This window comes from Microchirus variegatus (assembly GCF_963457635.1).
Source record: "Microchirus variegatus genome assembly, chromosome: 6".
NCBI lineage: Eukaryota > Metazoa > Chordata > Actinopteri > Pleuronectiformes > Soleidae > Microchirus > Microchirus variegatus.
Window position 1 is genome coordinate 13,602,627 of NC_139807.1, and position 20,411 is coordinate 13,623,037.

General features: G+C 40.6%; 1 protein-coding gene across 1 annotated transcript in view; it reads left to right on the plus strand.

Moving 5' to 3' along the window:
• Positions 1 to 20,411, plus strand: part of LOC310929021 (A disintegrin and metalloproteinase with thrombospondin motifs 2-like) — a 121,915-nt gene that overhangs the window by 75,667 nt on the left and 25,837 nt on the right. The window contains exon 4 of the mRNA XM_083891717.1: positions 13,866 to 14,071. Within this exon, the coding sequence (XP_083747843.1) occupies positions 13,866 to 14,071 (206 nt within the window). The remainder of the gene's footprint in view (positions 1 to 13,865; positions 14,072 to 20,411) is intronic.

The window sequence follows — 20,411 nt, forward strand, 5'->3', positions numbered from 1 at the left end:
AAATGCACCAAAACACCAAGTCAAATCCCTTGTTTGTGTAAATGTACTAATAAAAAACAATTATGTTTCAGAAGTATTAAAACTAGGTATTGTAATGAATAGCATAAAGTAATAAAGTGGGTTTAGTGTTTGTGTGTGAAACTGTATTCTGTATCAACCAAACATTCATGTCATTAATTTATTAATCATCAAATTATGTTTCCTAATTAATGAGGTGGAAAGAACCACAGGTTCCTTTTTTCTCTTTTTGAAATTGCTTTTAAATCCTTGTTTTTGCAGCTGCATCACACCTGCTCCAATATTTAACACTTTTGATATAAATGTCACAAATTGTTTTGTTTTGTTCTGTTTTTGTTTGCTGTATGACATGCTTTTGTTTTGGGAAATGTCTCATCTCACATGCACATGAATATTGCTCTGTGTGAAGCACTGATTGATGCAAATTAAATACAGGACAGAATCAAAAAGCTCCTGTTATGAAAGCATGGGATGTCAACCAGGAGTTCACCACAAAGCCTAGAGGCAGTTGTTTTGTTTTATTTCTGATTTTTCTTTTTTTTAAATACCCAAAAAAACAGAAAAGAGATTTTACTTCTCTGACACTTTTTTAATATATCCATGCAAAATTAGCATTGTATTTGAAAATGACCTTATCTGAATCATCATTACATTGAATCAAACCTTGTGAATCCAAATCAGTGCTGATACCCGTGCAGTCATCATACTGTATATACTACACAGACGAGGACAGATGGAAATGAAATGAGCGTTTCAACCAAACGTCGCCGAATGTTCAATTTCTTAGCTGCTGAGAGAATAAATATCATTAGCAATTAAAAAAAAACTTTGTCATGATCCCATCAAAGATCCCTGAGGGTTGCTCCCTTATTGGCCATCTGCCTGTGTACAGTGATTTGTTTACCTGGAGCTTCATTAAGAATGGAGAGAGTGGGGAGGTCATGCTAGTAGCTCCACTATCCTCCCCGCTCGACTATAGAGTTACATTTGTGTGGAAGAGGCTGCATTGATTAACCATATGCCTGGGAGGTTATTGGTGGTGGTGGTGGTGGGGGGTTTATTGGGATATTGGGATAGGATAAGACCTTCTTTTACCCTAGTGCATATTTGCATTAAGGTCCTGTTTGCATTGGTTGCCAATAAAGCAGCAACAATCATAATGTGAAGCCTTTGTCGGGATTTTCGAGGAAAGAAGGATAATGTCAACACAATGCACACACATGGACCATACTCAGGCAGACATGCTGTAAACATCCATCATAAACCCTCAAAACCATGTCAGGTGTTGAAACCAGAAATTGCAAAAAGAGGTCAGTCATAAATAATGTAAAGGTAAATAAGAGGAAAATAGACTAAAAAGCACATTATGTGGGAACCTCTGTTTGCAAAATAAAAAAAATGGCACTGGCCAAACCAGTCTAGAGGCTTCAAAACCCAAGTTCAGATTCTTATGCATGGCGTCACTATCAAATGTTTGGAACCAGCCGCTGCATTATCCTACATTTACATTTAATTTCAGTATTTAGCAGACGCTTTTATCCAAAGCAACTTACAAGAGCGGAATAAGCTGCATAGAAGTAGTCTTGGAAAGAAATCCACTAGATGGGAACAGTGGACTGATGCTGTGGAGCGTGCCTAGGTGGATGCAAGTGCAGAAGGAGATGCAGGGTAGGGGGTAGGGTAAGTTACAGAAGATGCACTTGGAAGAGCTGGGTTTTCAAGAGCTTCTTGAAGTTAGACAGGGGCGCTGTTCTGGTAGAGCTCCGTAGGTCATTCCACCAGTTTGAACACAACACATGAAAAGAGTCTGGATTGTCTTGTGCGGGGTGTTGGCGACGCCAGACGACAATCCTTGGATGAACGGAGTAATCGCGGGGTAACAACAGCCTTTAGCAGAGCTTTTAAATAAGTGGGAGCAGACTCATGAAGCGCTTTGTAGGCTAGCATCAGTGATTTAAATGTGATGCAGGCAGCTAAGGGTAGCCAGTGGAGCTCAATGAACAGTGATCTGACATGTGCCCTTTTAGGCTGATCGAAGACCGCGCACGCCGCTGCGTTCTGGACAATCTGTAGTGGTTTCACAGCACAGGTCGGGAGAGGCCTGTTAGCAGGGCATTGCAGTAGTAAAGGCGGGAGATGACCAGGTCTTACCTCCAAGGCTACACTTCTCAAACCGGAATGCCATTTTTTTTTTATATATATAGTGTATGTGATTGCCAAGGGCCTAAGGGTGGACTTGTTTCTCTACCATGTTTTGAAGTTTGCTCGCAGTTTGACATTAGACCCGTTCTTTGCTTGTTTTTCTCCCCTGTGGTCACTTTTTCTACACAGATACGGCATCTGTGTGTGTGTGTGTGTGTGCGCGTTTGATGGATGAATCTTGGAGATGGTCTGATCTGTGAACTCTCTCGTCCATGCAAGTCTCTGTTAAAGAGAGCTATATCAAATGATGGTTTTGATTACAATTTATCTGCTTCTCTGACAGCGCTGCTCCCCGTACTGAGCCGGCTTTGTAAGAATGATGAATGGCTCTTTTAATTGTTTCTAATTGATAACTGCTATCAAAGACTTTGTTATGAAACACTGCCAACTTAGTAACACCAATACACTGTAGTGCTTTATTAATTCTCTCCCGTCTGGCTCAAGCACTGTGCAATTGTAGAGAACACCGTCTGTGCATTTGTGGGCCGACGAGACAGTAATAACTCTTGGTGTAAGAGCATGCCAGAATCTAAAATGCCAAAACACTTTTATTTTTATTCCTCTCCCTGTGTCCAAGCATTTAGTGTAGTCCATGCCTTAATGTTTTTAAGTCATTACAGCATAATATCTGCTGATTTACTACTCGGTTTAGGATGTTGGGTTAGATATACTATATAATTATGTTACAGTCTTGCTTATGTGTTTGTCATTACCATCTATGATGAGGTGATATTGGATGATTTATCCTCATCCTGCTGCCCTGTGGCAGGCACACTTTGCTCTGCTGGAGAGTTGCTGTAGAGAGAGAGTATTTGCATACATATTGCCTCACACCTTTACATCAACTTTCCTTTTCTCTCACCCACATTTACCCATTGTCATAACTACAATCTAAGATACACTTAATGAATAAAAGAGGAAATGAAGGAAGCAGGAGAGGAGAGAAAGAAAGAGTGAATGGTGGTGTAGGGGCGGGTTGCCAGTCTCTCTCACCTTTTGTTGGTCATTTTAACAGACGAGATGTTGTAGGAATTATGTGGCTGTTCACACCTACTTCACCTGTGGGACGTAATGTTATTGTCTGCTCCATCTGTGGCTGTCATCACATTCTCCAGGTGTTTACATGACTTTTTTTGTTATCTATCACTTCCAAATATGAGGACAACAACCGTAATTGAAAACAGACAAAGATAGAATTGTTGTCGTAAAAAGAGAAACATAAAGAGACGGCGTGAGTGTAGGGGGTCAAATGCATTAAAAACCACTGGTGACATAACTTTTTATTTGACACTTGCAGAGTAGAAGAATTAACACCAAGGCACAACTAATTTTTGTTCAGGGCCCACATGCAGCACAATTTGATCTCAAGTGGGCTGGACCAGTAAAATAATAAAAACCTATAAACAACAAGAACTCAGAATTGTTTCCCTTTGTTTCACAATTAATGAAGTATCGTTTTTTTTACAAAATATGAGGAAAAAATTTGAAAAATTACTGCAATTTTAATAATATTATCCCTAAGTTCACCATTTACACATCATTTACACATCACTGGTAGTTTAGTATAGTATTTCAACAACAAATTAATCCTGTGGGCTGGATCAGACCATCTGGCGGCCCGTTCTGGCCCCCGTATGTTTGACACCCCTGATTTAGAGTGACCTGGAGTCGATTACTTTTTGGTTTTCACTTTTCAGAAAACCTTATGAGTTGTCAAACTAATGACGAATTGTGCTAATTGATTAAATATTTCCCTTTAATATAGAAGGACAAAATGACTGTTTTTATGTAAAACATTTTAAACCCAAACTTAATATGTAAATGACAGCCAATGCTACCGGAATCTCTTCCATTATTAGCTTTTCTGTCACTGCACTTCTTTCAAAGTCAATTCTGTTTCATCCAGATGTTGCTCTGGACATGTGGGATGAGGTTTCCATCTGATTATTCTTCCATGTAGACCTAGAAGTTTTGGCCGTGTCATCTTTTTTTTTGGTTTTTGAGTAAAATTTTGTCAGTAAAATTACACAATGGTTTAATCTTTTCATCGGCTCTTGGTTTCAGATACTAGCTGTGCGGCTTCTGAGTTTCCCATGCTACCTTAAAAACACTGGTTATATCACAAGTGTCTCTCACAGTTTATAGCTTGGTAAAAAACCCTGTTCAAAATTCCACCTTCTCATTATTTTCTCTCCACTTTCTCACCTCATGCTGTTGTTTTTATCTTGTCCCCATCATATGTTTCTCCTCCTCCACTTTTCTCTCTCTTCTCCTGCTCCCCCTCCCCTCCTCTCCTCTCCCCTCCTCTCCTCTCCTCTCCCTCCACCCTGACTGTGCTCAGGTTGACAGATGTTTGGCTGCTTGGTCTGTCATAATAACTGTGGAGTTAGACGTCTCAGGTGGCTGGTGCTGGCTGTTCTTTGAGGACCTCACAGCCAGGACAGGACATTGCCGAGGGCCACGAGTGAAGGGAGGATAAATGAGGATTGCGATGACAGGAGAATAGCGGAGCGAAAAGAAGGCTGATAATATTAGTTATTTCATGAAGCCTTTTAGCCAGCTTCTCAGTATGTATGCAGTAGATTTGTAGAGGACTAGAGAAATCTCAGAGTACACATTGCAGTTTTATGTGCCATAGTATATTGACAATTTAGAGAGCGGAGGTAAAAAGCTAAGGGAGTGTGGACATTTTGGCCGGTCCTCACTTTCTGTCACCCATTAAAAGAGATTTTTCAGGGCAGGGGTGTCCAAACTTGTTCTAACGAGGGCCAAATTTGATAATGTATTTCTGGGGGCCAATAGTAGTCTTACAACCTTTTTTAACAGCCAAATTTACGCGCAAAAGCCATGTTTTATAATAGTTTTATTGTCCTTGTCACAGTTATCATCTTAGATTTGGAGATGTTTTGATGTAAACAAGTCACGCAGGAGTGAACAAATGAAACAATTCTGCATTTCTTTCACATCTGGAGTCAGATATCATAATAACATAATAAGGTAACAGGAAATGACATGCGATTGACGACGATTTTTTGCTGCGGGCCGTACAAAAACTGACCGAGGGTCGTGATTGGCCCAGGGCCGGATTTTGGACATGCCTGGTTTAGGGTAAAGGTTAGGGTTAGGCATTCAGTTGTGATGGATAGGCTAAGAGTAAGGGACTAGTGAATGCATTAAGTCTATGATAGCCCTTTCACACCAGCAGGTTTTGTGCCGGTTCTAGTTCCAAAAACCCACATTGTGAACCGGCTGGTGTGTTCAAAGCCGAAAAAAATGTGTTCAGAACCTGAAAAGTTGGTTCTCAGCTGGAACCAGAAAATAGTGGCACTTCCTCATGAACCGTGACATCATCAGTGGGCGTGTTGTAGTCTGGGTTGTGAAGATGAGCAGAAAGTAGAGTAAGCGTGATGTGTAAGATTTTGCACAGTGTTGTGTTTACTTCCCGTCTGAGTAATGTCCTCCCACTTTGGTTCCTCTGGTGTGAACGTGGGCTGGTTCACCAGGTTCTGAAGCTCCATAAGAGCCAGAGCAGAACCGTGTTTTGAATTTGATCATTGTTTGTGACGTCATCTGTGCGTAGATTCTTACCAAAATGAAATGGGAACACACTTGGAAGATCTAAAAACTATCCATCACAAAAAAATCGGATCGATCGAACAGGAGAAGAAACTTACGGACGATCATAACCTCTTTGGTGGCTTAAAAAAACAAACAAAAAAGTCCATCCTGCTTTATTTGCAGGGGGTAAATCTGTAGGAAACAGATCTATGCTGACAGTGATCACTGCGTTGTTCATTAACAACATAATCCATTTCATACAGTTTGTATGATTTCTTTTATCGCATATTTGCTGATGTAAATGTGTTGGATTGTGAGAAAGTGGAGAGGATGAAGTGACAGAAATAGAAACCACAGCAATGAGAGGTTGCAGAGTTACGGAGGAAGATGACAAGTGGGGGCCACAAACCCTTAAAGCAAACAGGTGGTTGTTTCTGTGAAGTTGTGTAGATTCTCTCTGGAGAACGCGATGTTGCACCTCGCTGTCACCACCTCTCTCTTTTTTATTATGTATATGTATAAACTCAATGACATCAAACTATAGCTGTACATATGGGCAGTGGAATATAATAAAAAAAAAGTAAAAGATATGTACATAACTGCGTCTTGTTATACATGCTGGTGATGTTTTTGTCTTTGTTGCCCTGTCATAGGTGTTTTTCTACTTTTTGATTTCATAAGAGATCATTAAAAATGCCCGGCTTTCTGAGACGGATATAGACAGACACAGGGAAGGACAGATGGTCAGGTCCTCAGACGGGTCATTTTCAGACTGGACGAGATTGGCTGTATAAGCCCCATATCAGGCCGGCTTTGCTGTCTTATTGGACACTAAGGTTTCCCCGTTTACATCAGGGCTCTGTGGATACAACCACAGAGCAAAGACAGACAAAGGGTTTGGGGACATGATTGATCTTTGCCAACTATATCATGGCAGTGGATGACAATGATTAGATTACCTTGTTTTGAGATGTGTTTGCAATGTTAACATGGGCTGTTCTTCATCCTGTAATTATTCATATTACAAGAGGCATTTTCTCGGCTTCTTGCAGCTTATGAGAAAGAAATGCCACTTAATTTCGGGCTGATTTGTGTCCCAAACATCAGCGCTTTGTAGGCGACTTCATATCCATTATAGACTTTATGAAGATGGCTCAGCAAATGAAAGCGTGGCAGCAGGAATCGGTGTGCACCACATCACCTCCCCGAGCCGCCACCAGCCCCGTGTGTCTTTGACAGACAGACAGTTATGTAAGAGAGAAGAGCTAAAGGTTGCTTTGTCTCCCAAATCACCAGAAATCCACCCCAGACGATCGCCGTGAGGATCGGTGGCCCTCTTGCCTGCTGATTATTAAACCTGCTTCATGCAGTGTGTGTAAAATAGTCCTCTTCTTCATTTCAGTGATTGAATGCATCGTCTTAAATATCATAGATCTTTGGACAAACTCGCAGTCGGGGAACGGCCACTCTAACAGTAGTGTAGAAATCACAGCTAAAAATAAACAGCCCAAACCTCAAGCGGTTATTAATAAATGGGCAAAGTTCAGTGCTTGATGTCTGAATAATTATTATGGTCTTCAGGGAGCTGTCCATGTAAAATTAGAGTGCTGCCAACCTAAATAATTAACAGCAATATGATTATGGGAAGCATAGTTCATGTGTCCCAGGCTCTGCAGCCTTTTCAGCTGTCATGGAGAGGAAATAATGAGCATTCAGTAGGAGGACGTTGTACGGGACAGTGTGGCATGTTCCTACCTGCCCCGATGCTAGCAGCAGCATTAACACTGCGCTGCCCGAGCCACTCATCACCTTGACAACCCATAAAGCTGTCACCAGGGAGACAAAGTGTCCATGCCCTGCAAGCTATATGACCAGGATATGTGTGTGTGTGTGTGTGTGTAAGTAAATGAGTTCATATGTGAGCATAGACTGTGCCTCCCAGTGGAAAGACAGCCTTGAACTGGGGTGAGTCCACTGTCTCCCCTCCCACCTGCTGCCACTCATACGTAAGCGCTGTGAGTTAGGAAAGAGAAATGCAGGAGACATCTTTAATGCTTGGGATTTTAGTCCCTCCTGCGGGAGGACTGTGTGTGTGGGCAGACACCCACAAAGTCACCTGTGTTTGCAGCTGATTTTCAAATGATTTACATATTTATATGGTATCATCATGCATTGCTTTTGTGTCTCATAATAGGACACGTCTTTGCTTTTAAGAACTAAAAGATTTTGAATCAGAATCAGAAACAGGTTTATTGCCGTGAATGCTAGAATCAATACAGGGAATTTGTGGTGGTGAAATTGATGCCAAAATACAATAAATAAGAAAAATATAAATTACACACTGTATTAACTCAATTAAACAATAAACTATTACAAATTAAAATACAATATTAAATTAAATGGTGTACAGTTGCAGTCCAGTGCATTAATGTAATGCATTAACAGGGATACGTTAATGTAACATATCATGTTTTTTTTTTTCTGTCTAAAATCTATCTGCTTGATTCAAGCGCGCAGAGCAATGCATTACTGTGAAGGATTTGTGATTTCTGCTGTCTTAACATACCTCCCTATACTGCAATTATTCAACTGTTGCTCACTTGACCCGTTTAAAAAAAGAAAAGAATGGAAAAAAAAAATAGTATCATTGTTATTTTAATCAAAATGTGTTAAGAATAGAAATAATTCTTATAGCATCTAAGAGAGCAAATGGCAATAAGGTTAACCGTTCCTTGGCCTCAAAAGGACTGACACTGGCTACTCTCTATTATAAAGAATGCCAATTAACTTAAAGACCTGGTTTATTGTCTGTGTTTGATATTTGTGTTTCTTTTATAATTAACTCGGTTGTACAGTAAATACACCAGCGTGTGTAATGAATTGATATACATGCAAAAAAGTACAATTTTAACTTAGTGTTCAAATTATGGGCATGAGACTTCGACTTATCTGTACAACAATGAGCAGCTTTTGTTAGAGTTAAAGTAACATTAACAGTCAATATGTATAGTAAAATAAAAAAAAAGACTCAACCTGCCTTCTCAAAGACATTTAAACAAAACAAAACATAGGCTAATACCTTGGATTTTCTGGTAATTTTAAGTGCATTACAGCAAGTGATTAAGATCTCTCCCACCCGGCTCTTGTTTAATCCGGTCCAGCGCTTTGTCAACTTTGTTTTGGAAACACAGTTGGTCATATTGCTTACAGTCATACTGATCTTGTCTGATCTCGAATGCTAAGCAGGATCAGGCCTGGTGAGTACTTCCATAAAATTCCCCCATTGTGGGACAAATAAAGGATTTTAAAGGTGTCATTTACTGTGATTTAAAGGGGACATATTATGCAAAATCAACTTTTTTAATCATTTAAATTCATATATTTGGGACTCTGGAGGTCACATCATTCGGCAAAGTGTGAAAAAAGATGACTCAGTCATGTTTTTGTGGTCCTCCTCAGTGTAAGTACCGGAGATGAAACACACAATATTAACTTATCAGCGCTAATTGGGACGCCACAATGCGCTAAATTCCTGGAATTGTTGTCTCGCTGAGCTCCGCTTTGTCCGTAAAACCTGCGAGAGTGCTGGCGAGGGAAACCTTATCCAAAAACCAGAAGTCTGCGAAAAGTTCTTCTTGGCTCCACAGTGCAGCACAGAGTTCTACACAAACTTCCAGCCTCAGATGATTTATCTGTCCAGTGGATACAGAGCCTGCAAATGATCACTTTTCCAAATGCTAACTGCTGTTAGCTCCCAGTAGCCTCTGTGGCTGATGTAATTTCCTGTCCCTTAAGTTTCGTTTTACTTGTTTTTAAGGTGGACCTAAAGAGATACTACTGAACAGAGCGTTCTGAACAGGGCTGTTTTGGCAGGGTGATTGAACTGCTGTGGTGCTTCATCCTTATGGTATTTTGACCAAAGCATGTTGCAGACATGTCCATTAGGACATCAGGGAACTAGGTTAACTTGGAGAAATAGGGTATAATATGACCTTTAAGTAAATATTCTGTTGCACCAGGGTGCTTTGACGCATCCTGCTGGTAATACATGGCCACAGCGCAGCTGAAAAACGTGTTCAATACATTTGTAAGTAATTAAAACTGTATGAACCTTTGTGTCGTTATGTATAATTATGCTATGAATCCTATATAACATATGATCTCACACGCACTCCGCTGAAAAGGTCAATGTCTGTCATTATACAGTAGAGCCGCTTTATGCAGAGCACAGCAAACGTACTACACCTGACTGTCAAACAGTCGTCTCCAACCAAAGACGGCTTCTCTGTCGTTAGATGTGGATTAATCCGTTGCCATCTTTTCTTCTGTTGTTGTGCACCCCCCCCCCCCCCCCCCCCCCCCCCCGACACACACACTCTTTCATCCCCCTCTCCCCCACCTCATATTCAGCGGGCAACCAGACATTCTTGACATTTGGCAAAGGTTGAAAGACAAAGAACCTTTGTCTCCTAATAGGGCTGAGCTCCATACCCACCTGAATGAGAATACTCTGGGAGTGACAGTGGAGTGTTTGTGTGCGCTGGAGGAAGTTTGCATATAGGGTTATTTTTGTGTGTGTGTGTGTTTCATGGTGAAAATAGTGGGGAGAAGTGCGTATATAGGTATACGGAGAGGAGTGTGAAAATGCAAATGAGGATGGAGAATGAGTGGGTAGGATGTGAGAAGGAAAGGACAGCCGCAGGTGGGAAGAGACATGAAGGGTTGTGTGTGCATGCAGGTAAGATCTGTGGGAGGACGAGGTTTGAGACTGTAAATGATCCTTCTTGAGGAAAGAAAAAGTGAACACTTTTTTCTTTTTTGATCAATCCCCTGTCTGTGGTTTGAGTGATAACCGTTTTTTTGTAACAGAGCCTAATGTGAGCTATTGCACAGCAGCACACCCTGGTGTCTCACCCTCACACAGACAGACAGACTCAGATGCTCTACAACAGAGCGCTATTCTCCATCAGTGGAGGAGCTTCAAGCGGAACTCGCAACAGCCAAGGTCCTTGTGGGCTCCTCTTGTCTCATGCTCTCATCCATCACACCCCTCAGCCCTGCCTCTCACCTCCCTCAGCTCCTCCCTCTGTCTTCCTTGCACCTTATTCCTCCAAAGTTGTTGTCTGAAAAACTTGCTACGATTGATTTTTGACTGAGATCGAGTATGGGATTATTTAGAAATTGTTAAAGTTAATGCACAGTGTCTGAAGTTAGTTGGCTAGTGACCTGCACGAGTACAGGGTGTCTGTCTTAAAAAGTATTAAAAGTTGATAAATAAATTTTGGGAAATTGAAGGCCCCTAAAAAGTATTAAAAAGTCTTAATCACAATTTCATGACATATTAAATTTTGTAATACATTTTTGTCCATAGAATTTGACTGCAAAAAGTATGCATGAATCTATTTATTGTCCTCTCCACGTGTGTTAAAAACACCAGTGTGCAGCTATGCTCGCCCTGCAAGATCGGCTCGGGGCTGCGAGTGCACAGGTGACGATAAGCATCTTGCGACAGCGAAAGCGCTCCTCCTGGTGCGAAATAATATCCGAAATCGCAGGAAATAAACTCCAAAATTGAGTCAAAGTGTTACTTGCATTGGTTTAGTTTAATCTTTCAAGCTTTTTTCCTTTCAGGCTTATGATTGTGCTCTATGGATTTAATTGCAAACTAAAACTGGGTTGTAAGTTAAAAGTGCATTATGTAATAAATCTAAAGCAACTGGCCATAAAATCCTCCTAATATGTCACAGAGTATATTCATATAACATACTGAACTCACCAACAACAACAGTAAAACCAAAATATTTGCATTTAAAAAACCTACCGCTGTCTACCAATCATTGCAGTCAGTAGAGTCTCAGCTGCCGAGCAACCACGGGTTGCCAGTCGCCAGACGTCCGAAAAACGAAACCTTAAAAGACCTCGGTATTCTGATTTTGAATGCAGTAACCGTTTTTGGCCACATTCTTACATATGGCACCTTTAAATGTGTGTTGGTGATTACAGCTTGAAGTCACGATAAGGTCTTAAAATATTTTGAGGGTTTTGAAAAAGTCTTAAAAAGTTTTATTGAACTTAACTTCAGGATTCCTACATATACCCTCTAGTAAACTTTGCTTGCATTTTCTGTTCCCCAAATGAAGGGAACATGAGAACAGATAGTGGTTCCATTTGTCCAAATGCTTATTGATACTATTGTATTGGCCAATGAGGAGCAGGTATCAATTTAATACCAGTTTTCCATAGCACCTGTGGCTCCTGCATTGTTTTCAAGGCACTGCGATGTTGTGAGATTAAGAACACTGGTTTCTCTGTGTTTTGTCTGAGCATTACATAAGCACAAAGGTAAAAATATCTGCATCTGGGTTTGAAAGCAAACGGTCTGGTTATGACATCAGGCTCGTTAAAGGCAGCAAAATAACTAGGAAGTGCCAAGGGTTGTTGTGAAGAACACATGCCTGATATCCAACTTCCTCTGCTAACAAGATGAAATGTTTTCCCCGTGTGCGCGTGTGTTTGTAACAGAACAAAAGTATGTGCTGCAATAATCTTTAAATTCTCCTCTTCTCTGGTCTTCTGCTACACGAGTGTCGAGCTTTGCCCCCACCTCCTGTTTCTGTCTCGGTCTGTGTGGGCACTCTGTCACTCACTGGAATGTGGGTAGATATCGAGACTTTCAGATTTATTCTGCCAGCGACTCAGGAGCCAATATTAGCCATGCGGTCCTTGTTTTACCCATGAGCCCGTTGCCTTGGAAACGTTGCATAAGAGGGAGTGGGAAAGTGGGATGCCCCTTGCTGATTGGGAGACAAGGTGGCAGATCTCTTTTTCTCTCCCCCTTCTCTTCCCTGTATCTTCCTCCTGCATCTTGTTCATTTCCCTCCACTCAACACTCGTTCAAAGTGTGTGTGTGTGTGTGTGTGTGTGTCAAAACAGTGGGGCTGCAGCCATCCCCTCGTGCCACGTGTTGAATCAGCTCGGCTCACAAAAAAAGCTTTGCGGTCTAAAGCAGCAAATCTATTACAGTTAGTCAGCCCCGCTCCCAAGCTTCAGCTAAATTGAGGCTTCTGTTGGAACAGTGATTTATAGCCCAATTGAAAATGTTTGTCCTCATCGTGCTCACACACTGAAACACACACACTCTCCATAAACGGAGCTGTGTGTGTTTGTGTGTGATCCTGGCCTGTGGGAGGCCTTGGCTTGAGTCGGGGAGTATAAAGCTTTGTTGATTCCACCGAGACCCCATGTTCAGGACTCCATGACTCGGCCTTCCATGGTTTCCATACAAGCAAGGTCATGCTGTGTCTACATACCAGGAGGATGAGACAGAGGGAAGGATGTCCTTGGCTCTGGAGAAGGTGCAATTCATCTCCTGTGTCCTCACTGGAGCAGTTCTATCCAAACACTTTCAAACAAGCCACTTTGACATGCTTGCTTATAGGCAGAACCAGAGATGTAATAAGTGATCTGGTGTAGGTGGCACACTTTTCAATGGAATAACCTTAAATTAAGTGAGGTTGAATTATTAACTTTTTTTTTTTCCCACCACATAGCAAGCCAAGAAAAGAGCAGGGTGGGCAGCCCCTGTGTGAGGAAGCTGTCTTAATCCATGTGTTAGCAAGCACCATCTGTTGCTTTTATTCAGATGGGAGCAGAAATATTTGGTTGATTAGGAGAGGATCTGCGAAGGATAGCCGCACCGTTACCGCCACTTACAGGGGGACACACATGCTCGATTCTGTCAACTGGTGTCATCGACATAAACAGAAGACACACGCCGAACATCGACGCGACACTGCTCCGCTGAGTACTCGTGCATATGTGAATGTGTATGACAATAGCATTCACAAACACGCCAGCTAAACACAAACAAGTGGCTGTTTACTGACAGATTATCAGGGACTTGTTGCACACTTTGAGTCATTACAAACATACTGTATTTTAAACTGATGTACTTGCCTCCTGCTGTAGTGACGACACTCACAACAGTGTTATGGTTGTTTCATAATGGATGTCTTGCCTCAAAAAGAAGGCAATAGTTTTTTTTCGTCAGTTTAATTTCTGTGTGTGTGTGTTTTTCTCAACTGAAGGTGCTGATCTCGGAGGTCTGATGGACCTGGAGTCTCTGTACCGTGGCGTGGAGCAGAGCATCAACCACACGCGAGCAGGGCGAACACGAAGGCAGAGCCAGGACAGGGCCTACAACATCGAGGTGCTGCTCGGCGTTGACGATTCTGTGGTCCAGTTTCACGGGAAGGAGCACGTCCAAAAGTACCTGCTCACGCTCATGAACATTGTAAGTGTTCGGGGGGGGGGGGGGGGGCTGTGTACATATGTAATTGTATTAAATATTTAACGACAAAAGCCTCAGTGGGATCAAAGATCTTATAGGATTTTATAGCAGGGTCCTGGCAAAGACAGACAGCAGCGCTTTAGAGCAGTTAGAGACGGACAAAGTAGCAGACAATCTAAACAATAAATTAAGATATTACAAAATGTACAAAATAAAAATGTATTCCCAGTTAATTTAAAAACATCCAGAGCGACAAGCCCTCTAAGATGCTGCTAATTTTTGCAAATGATTCTAAGCTGATTTATTAAAGTGGGTTATTTTCAAAAAAAACACTAAAAATACATCTTTTTTTAAATAAACCTGAAACACAAAATAGCCTTGCAGTTAAAACTATGTCAATGATGTAACTACAGAACATTGAGATATCACGCAATGAGCATACCTCATACAGGTATTTGCTCTCTTTTTTCAAACAAAAAAAGGTAACACACACTATTGTGTACACACTATTAGCATTAGTTCAGCATAATAATATTGAATTCATCATTTATAACGCATGGATACTCATTAGTATGTAGCTTATAAACACAGTTATAAAGCTTTTGCTTGCTTGAGTACAGCAGCTAGTTGGACACTGTTCCTCAGCTGATGGGATGAGTAAAACATGTATAACTGTGTTTATAAACTACATACTAATGAGTATTCATGCGTTATAAGTGATTCATCTAATATTTGTAAATGCTTAACTAATGCTAATAGTGTGTGCTTATTATAAAGTCTTACCCAACAAGGTACAGTTATTAAATGGGTGAACTGAACTGCTCCATAGAAGTTAAATAGGAAATAAGTCACAGAGGTCAGAAAACGAGGGTGAAAGACCCGCACGCACGCACGCACGCACGCACGCACACACACACACACACACACACACACACACACACCCACCATCAGAATGAGGATTCAATTTCCTTCCTTCATGTTCTCATCCAGCAATCAGCCACAGGTAATCCTTTCATCTCTATCTGAATATGATGAGATTATTTGTGTATGTGTGTGTGTGCCCGTGTGCATGTCAGTGTGTGTGTGTGTGTGCGATGAGCCTTGTGCTCTGAAGGGGCTTCCACATATCTTTTCATCAAGCTTTGTGTCATGCCATCATTCACTGTGCGTTTGTGTGAGAGTGACAGAGAAATGCACAAACAGCAGGCAGTGTGCTCCAGGCCACAACAACACTTTGCCAAGTTCTCACACTCCCAGGTGTGTGTGTGTGTGTGTGTGTGTGTGTGTCTGTGTCTGTCTGTGTCTGTGTCTGGTTGTTGGTGTGACACTGATCACATTGCCGACTTTAATCTTCGCAATTTCAACCTGTGGCGAGAGTGCAGTTTGCACGCATTTTCATTCTGCACATCTGTTTGCGTGCTTGCAACTGTTTGCTTCGGCTTATATCGCGACCACTGTGCAAGAATCTGATGTCCAACTGTAAAACAGGTGCAGGCGCACATCGGCAAATCCTTCGTCTCCGCTCAATGCAAGACAAAGAAGGAGAGCCAGTGAGCTCTGTGTGTGTCTTCCTTTCAGATATTTGTTATACAATGTAGAAGAAGAGAATCCCCCCCCCCCCCCCTCTAATCTCTGGGGACGAGATGGAGAGACAGAGGGAATAGGAGTATTTTAAACAGTGCATTCAGAATAAATTACTGACAGCCAGATAAACAAAAATAAATAAATAAGAGCTGCCTCCCACGCGTGGCATCTGGGCGACTTTCTTCTTGAAAGTTTGCTTTGCTCACTTCAGGATCTCTCTCTCTCTCTTTATTTTATTTCTTTTCCTCTCTGTCTCTCACCCTCACAGTCGCTCAGCAGCACGTAGCCTTACACGTAGATTTTTATTATTATTTTTTTTTTTGCATCGTTACTTCTTCTCTGTGACTGTGGTCGTCGATGGCAACAAATTCTCAACTTCGGTTGAAACTTTTCCAAGTCAGAATTGAGTGATAACATGTTTATGGGAACAACATACATGGTTAATTTAATATTTAAATGAAGGTGAGTGATCCTAGAAGATCTACTTTACACAAACATACCAAGGTTCATGTAGGACAGGTTTTGTATTCATGCCTTTTTCTCTGTTGTATTCCTCACTGAAAGACATCATTTTGTAGACTTTGGTTTAAAATCTTACACAAAATATTGTTTACTAATGTAATCTACTTTATTTCTATAGCCCTTTACAACAGCCCATAAAAATAAAATAAAAGCACACACGGCATTACAACAGACGGTAACAACAAATTCATGAAGCATTAATCAAAGCATGAAAGTACCAGTTAATAACACACAAGAATAAAAGTGAATAAACATAAAAGAATAAAAAGAAATAATTACTTATTAAAGGACACTTGTTAAAAACATCCGGTTTATAACATGTGTCCTCTCTGCCTCTCTAAAACTTTGACCACTTCCACCTGCTTACGTCCAAACAGAGTTTTCTACACTACTACTACTACAGAGTTTTTTCTACACTCTGCCTTTCTGTTTACATATTTACACTTATTCATATGCCACATTGACAAAGTCATTGGCAGCATTGTGATAAAACTGGACATTTTACGCAGAGAGCGTGCTGGCAGACATATATTATCATATTTTAGAATTACTGCAGTTGTGGAGCTTCAGGAATGGGATTTTTGCTACAACCTTTTATTTTGCTAAATACATTGTTTGTAGTAAAATCCTATATGCAGTGACTAAAACTATAGGATAATATTGGATTTTGAAGCCAACTGATACAGTCAACAAAGTGAAAAGAGGTTGTTTTTAGCTTATTTATTAGTCGAGGGTGTGTTGATAGATAGATAGATAGATAGATAGATAGATAGATAGATAGATAGATAGATAGATAGATAGATAGATAGATAGATAGATAGATAGATTAAATAAAACAATACAATAATAAAGTAGACAATCTGGAAATGTATACAATATACAGTGAATGTAAGTATAAACATATCAAAAGAAGTTAGATGAGAATGGGTAATTATAGTTTTTTTTGTTTGTTTATAAACATAGATAGATAGATAGATAGATAGATAGATAGATAGATAGATAGATAGATAGATAGATAGATAGATAGATATCAAATAGTGTTTTGTGATGTTGTGGTTTGGCTATACAAATAAAATGTAATTTCAATTCATTATAAAGCATACACTTAATTAAATGCTGGTGTGGAAAAAGTAATACCATAGCAATGAAGTCTATTATAAAGTATACTTCTGTGTTAATAAATGTAGGTATTGAAGCAGCAGAGTTGTTTTTTAATCTGTGGCCAAATTATAAATGGAGGCCATCGTGCAGTAATCCTTCTGTGGCGACGGTCGCTGGGTTAGATTTGGTAAACCACAGTGATTAGTCTGTCTACCTGCCCGTCTCACCTTTAGAGAGGTGCTCCATAGTGTTAATCACACTCTCAGTGATATAGTCAGTGATGGTGGTGGAGGTGTATGTGTGTGTATGTGTGTGTGTATGCCCTTCAGTGAGGTGTATTCTCTCTGCACCTATTATTCCTGTAAGAGCTGTAGAAATGGTTCAAATCCATAGACATGTCAGGATCACTGTCAGATACAGAGCTGGGTCTCTCTCTCTTAAATATCCCCCATGTGTGTTGACAGAACGATGTAAAAAGATGTCCAAAGTCTTCTAATTTATGTCACATACCAGCCAAATTCGATAAGATGACTCAGTTCTGTGTCATCACCAGCTGAGCATGTTTGTAATACTTATTTTTTCAAAAATGTTTTCCACCACATTCCCATTGCTGATTAAACGAAGCCACTCCACGATCAGTTGGTAAAAACACATGAGCTCGGTGTGTGAAGCCACCTAGAAAAATACCCATGTTATTACACAGTCAGCGGCCTTTATGAGCTTATTATTACTGTATTAGTTAGGTCGATTATATGGACAAATTCAGAGATAAATTATTTAGAGGTATTTGTTTTAACATTCGAGGTGTCACTGTACGTATAGATGTAGGTGTAGGTGTTAATCAAGTGCAGATTAAAATCAGCAGCCCATCCCTGCCTTGTGTGACACTATTTACTCTTGGGTTTCAATATCGGTTATTTCTTCCTAATTCTTGCACAGCACTGATTTATTCCCTTCTTCTAGTTTCAAATAGTTGACATAATAATAAATTGATTTGAGGTTGGATATGTGCAGAACAAATGCAGAATTAAAATAATTAAAGTTAGGATGTTGTAAAAACTGTAACAGGCTACACCGAAAACAATCCAAATGATAAACCCCACCCCCTCCTGCCAGCCCTCTTGTCAAAGTTCCATCCCCAAAACAATGGAAGTCATTGTCTGTAGCAGAACTGGGAATTTTGGCAGCACTTCCTACACTACTTTTCTGTGAATACCTTAACTTCTATCTTCTTAGCTTCAGTGTTTTATGCCTCTGCTTGTTGTAAACACTGAATACAGGCTGAGAGAGTACGAGCAGAGTGAACACAGGTATGACCACAATATGGGACATGAAAAGGATTTTCACAAAAACTTTGTATATATGTATGTGTCAGTCTTGTATAAAGTACCTTACAGGGGATACTTGAGTAAAAGTACAAGTATCTTACCAGAAAATGACTTTGGTAGAAGTTGAAGTCACTTTTTATTATATTACTTAAGTAAAAGTCTTAAAGTATATGACATTCACTGTACCTAAGTATCAAAAGTCATTTTCTGATGTAAAATGTACCTAAGTTTTTTTTATTATTATTTTATTTAAAGTGAAGAGGGATTGAGCTGTGGTAGGATGAGTTGTCTTTCAACTGGAAGGGTGTGGGTTAAATTCCGTGTCCTTGAGCAAGACACTTAACCCCATGTTGAACATGTGAATATATGGAAAATGTGTGAATGGCAGAACTGTAGTGTAAAGCAGTTCATCAAGACTAGAAGAGAGATATTTAAATACGGACCATAATACCAACTCTTCTTCTTTGGATTTTATTTGATATATATATAACAAAGTATTTGTACTTTTACAACACTGGTATGTGTGTGTGTGTATAGGTGTGAGGCAGTTCTTTATTTTCCAATTAGCATGCACATAAACAAAATGAATCCTCACAGTTCATTTTAAAATCACATTGCCACTTTCCCCTGCAGCCTCACAGCTTAGTGTTCGGCCCTTTCTGCATTATCTTTGTCTTTGTAACGATTTTGTGCCTCGCTGACATCGAGGCCGACATCTTTTTACGACACAGACGCTCACACAAACACGCAAACTGGGCAAATCCTGGCCACCTTAGGTACATGAAGCCTGGGCGGTAAGTAATGACAGCTGGCATCACCTGTCAGAGTGTGACTGCACAGGCAGCAGCGTTAATGAGAGCAGCATTACTGTGTGTGTGTGTGTGTGTGTGTGTGTGTGTGTGTGTGTGTGTGTGTGTGTGTGTGTGTGTGTGTGTGTGTGTGTGTGTGTGTGTGTGTGTGTGTGTGTGTGTGTGTGTGTGTGTGTGTGTGTGTGTGTGTGTGTGTGTGTGTGTTTGTGTGTGTGTGTGTAAGCTCATCTCATTGAATATGTGGGTGTGTTTGGGATTCTAAATTGCTGTGGTGTGTCTGTCCTCTGGTGTCCACCATCTGTGTGAGAAGTGTTTAAGTTCACGAAGACACATAAAACTAAAGCTGGGACAAAAATGGCTCTCTGTGTGTGTGTCCGTGTGTGTGTGTGTCTCTAATTAGAGTGGAACTTGTGGTGTTGGGGTCACCTGGAAGTCAACCTCTCCTAATTGGCCAGTTGTCAAGGAAACGGGCTGAATCTGGCCGAGTGTGCACTGACCCTCCCAAGTGTCCATGTCCGTGTCATCTCAGACAAATAAACATCCTTTCTTTCTCTCGCTCACACACACAGGTTTGCATAGCTATTCTTCTGAGGACACTGGTGACTTCCATTCATTTTGACATCCTAAACATAGCGTTATTTCTAACCTTAATCATAACCACAATACAAATCTTAGTTCTGCCAGATTACATCCTAAATAGGTGACAAATACACACAGAGAGAATGATTGTGTCATGTCCTCCCATATACTTTACCCTGCCAAGTTAACGATGGAGTGAGACAGATGTTAATAAATGAGAGACAGGAATACCAGAAGGTAGAGAGACAGACAGGCGAGATAAAAACTTTAACACACACACAGTCTCTCTTTCTCTCCTACACACACACACACAGATAGTCTCAGACACAGTTAAACACCCAAGACAACAGAACCTTCTGCTTTTGTTTGATGGTTACCTAGCAACACGCTCTTTTTTAATATGGGAAAAGGAGCATCCAA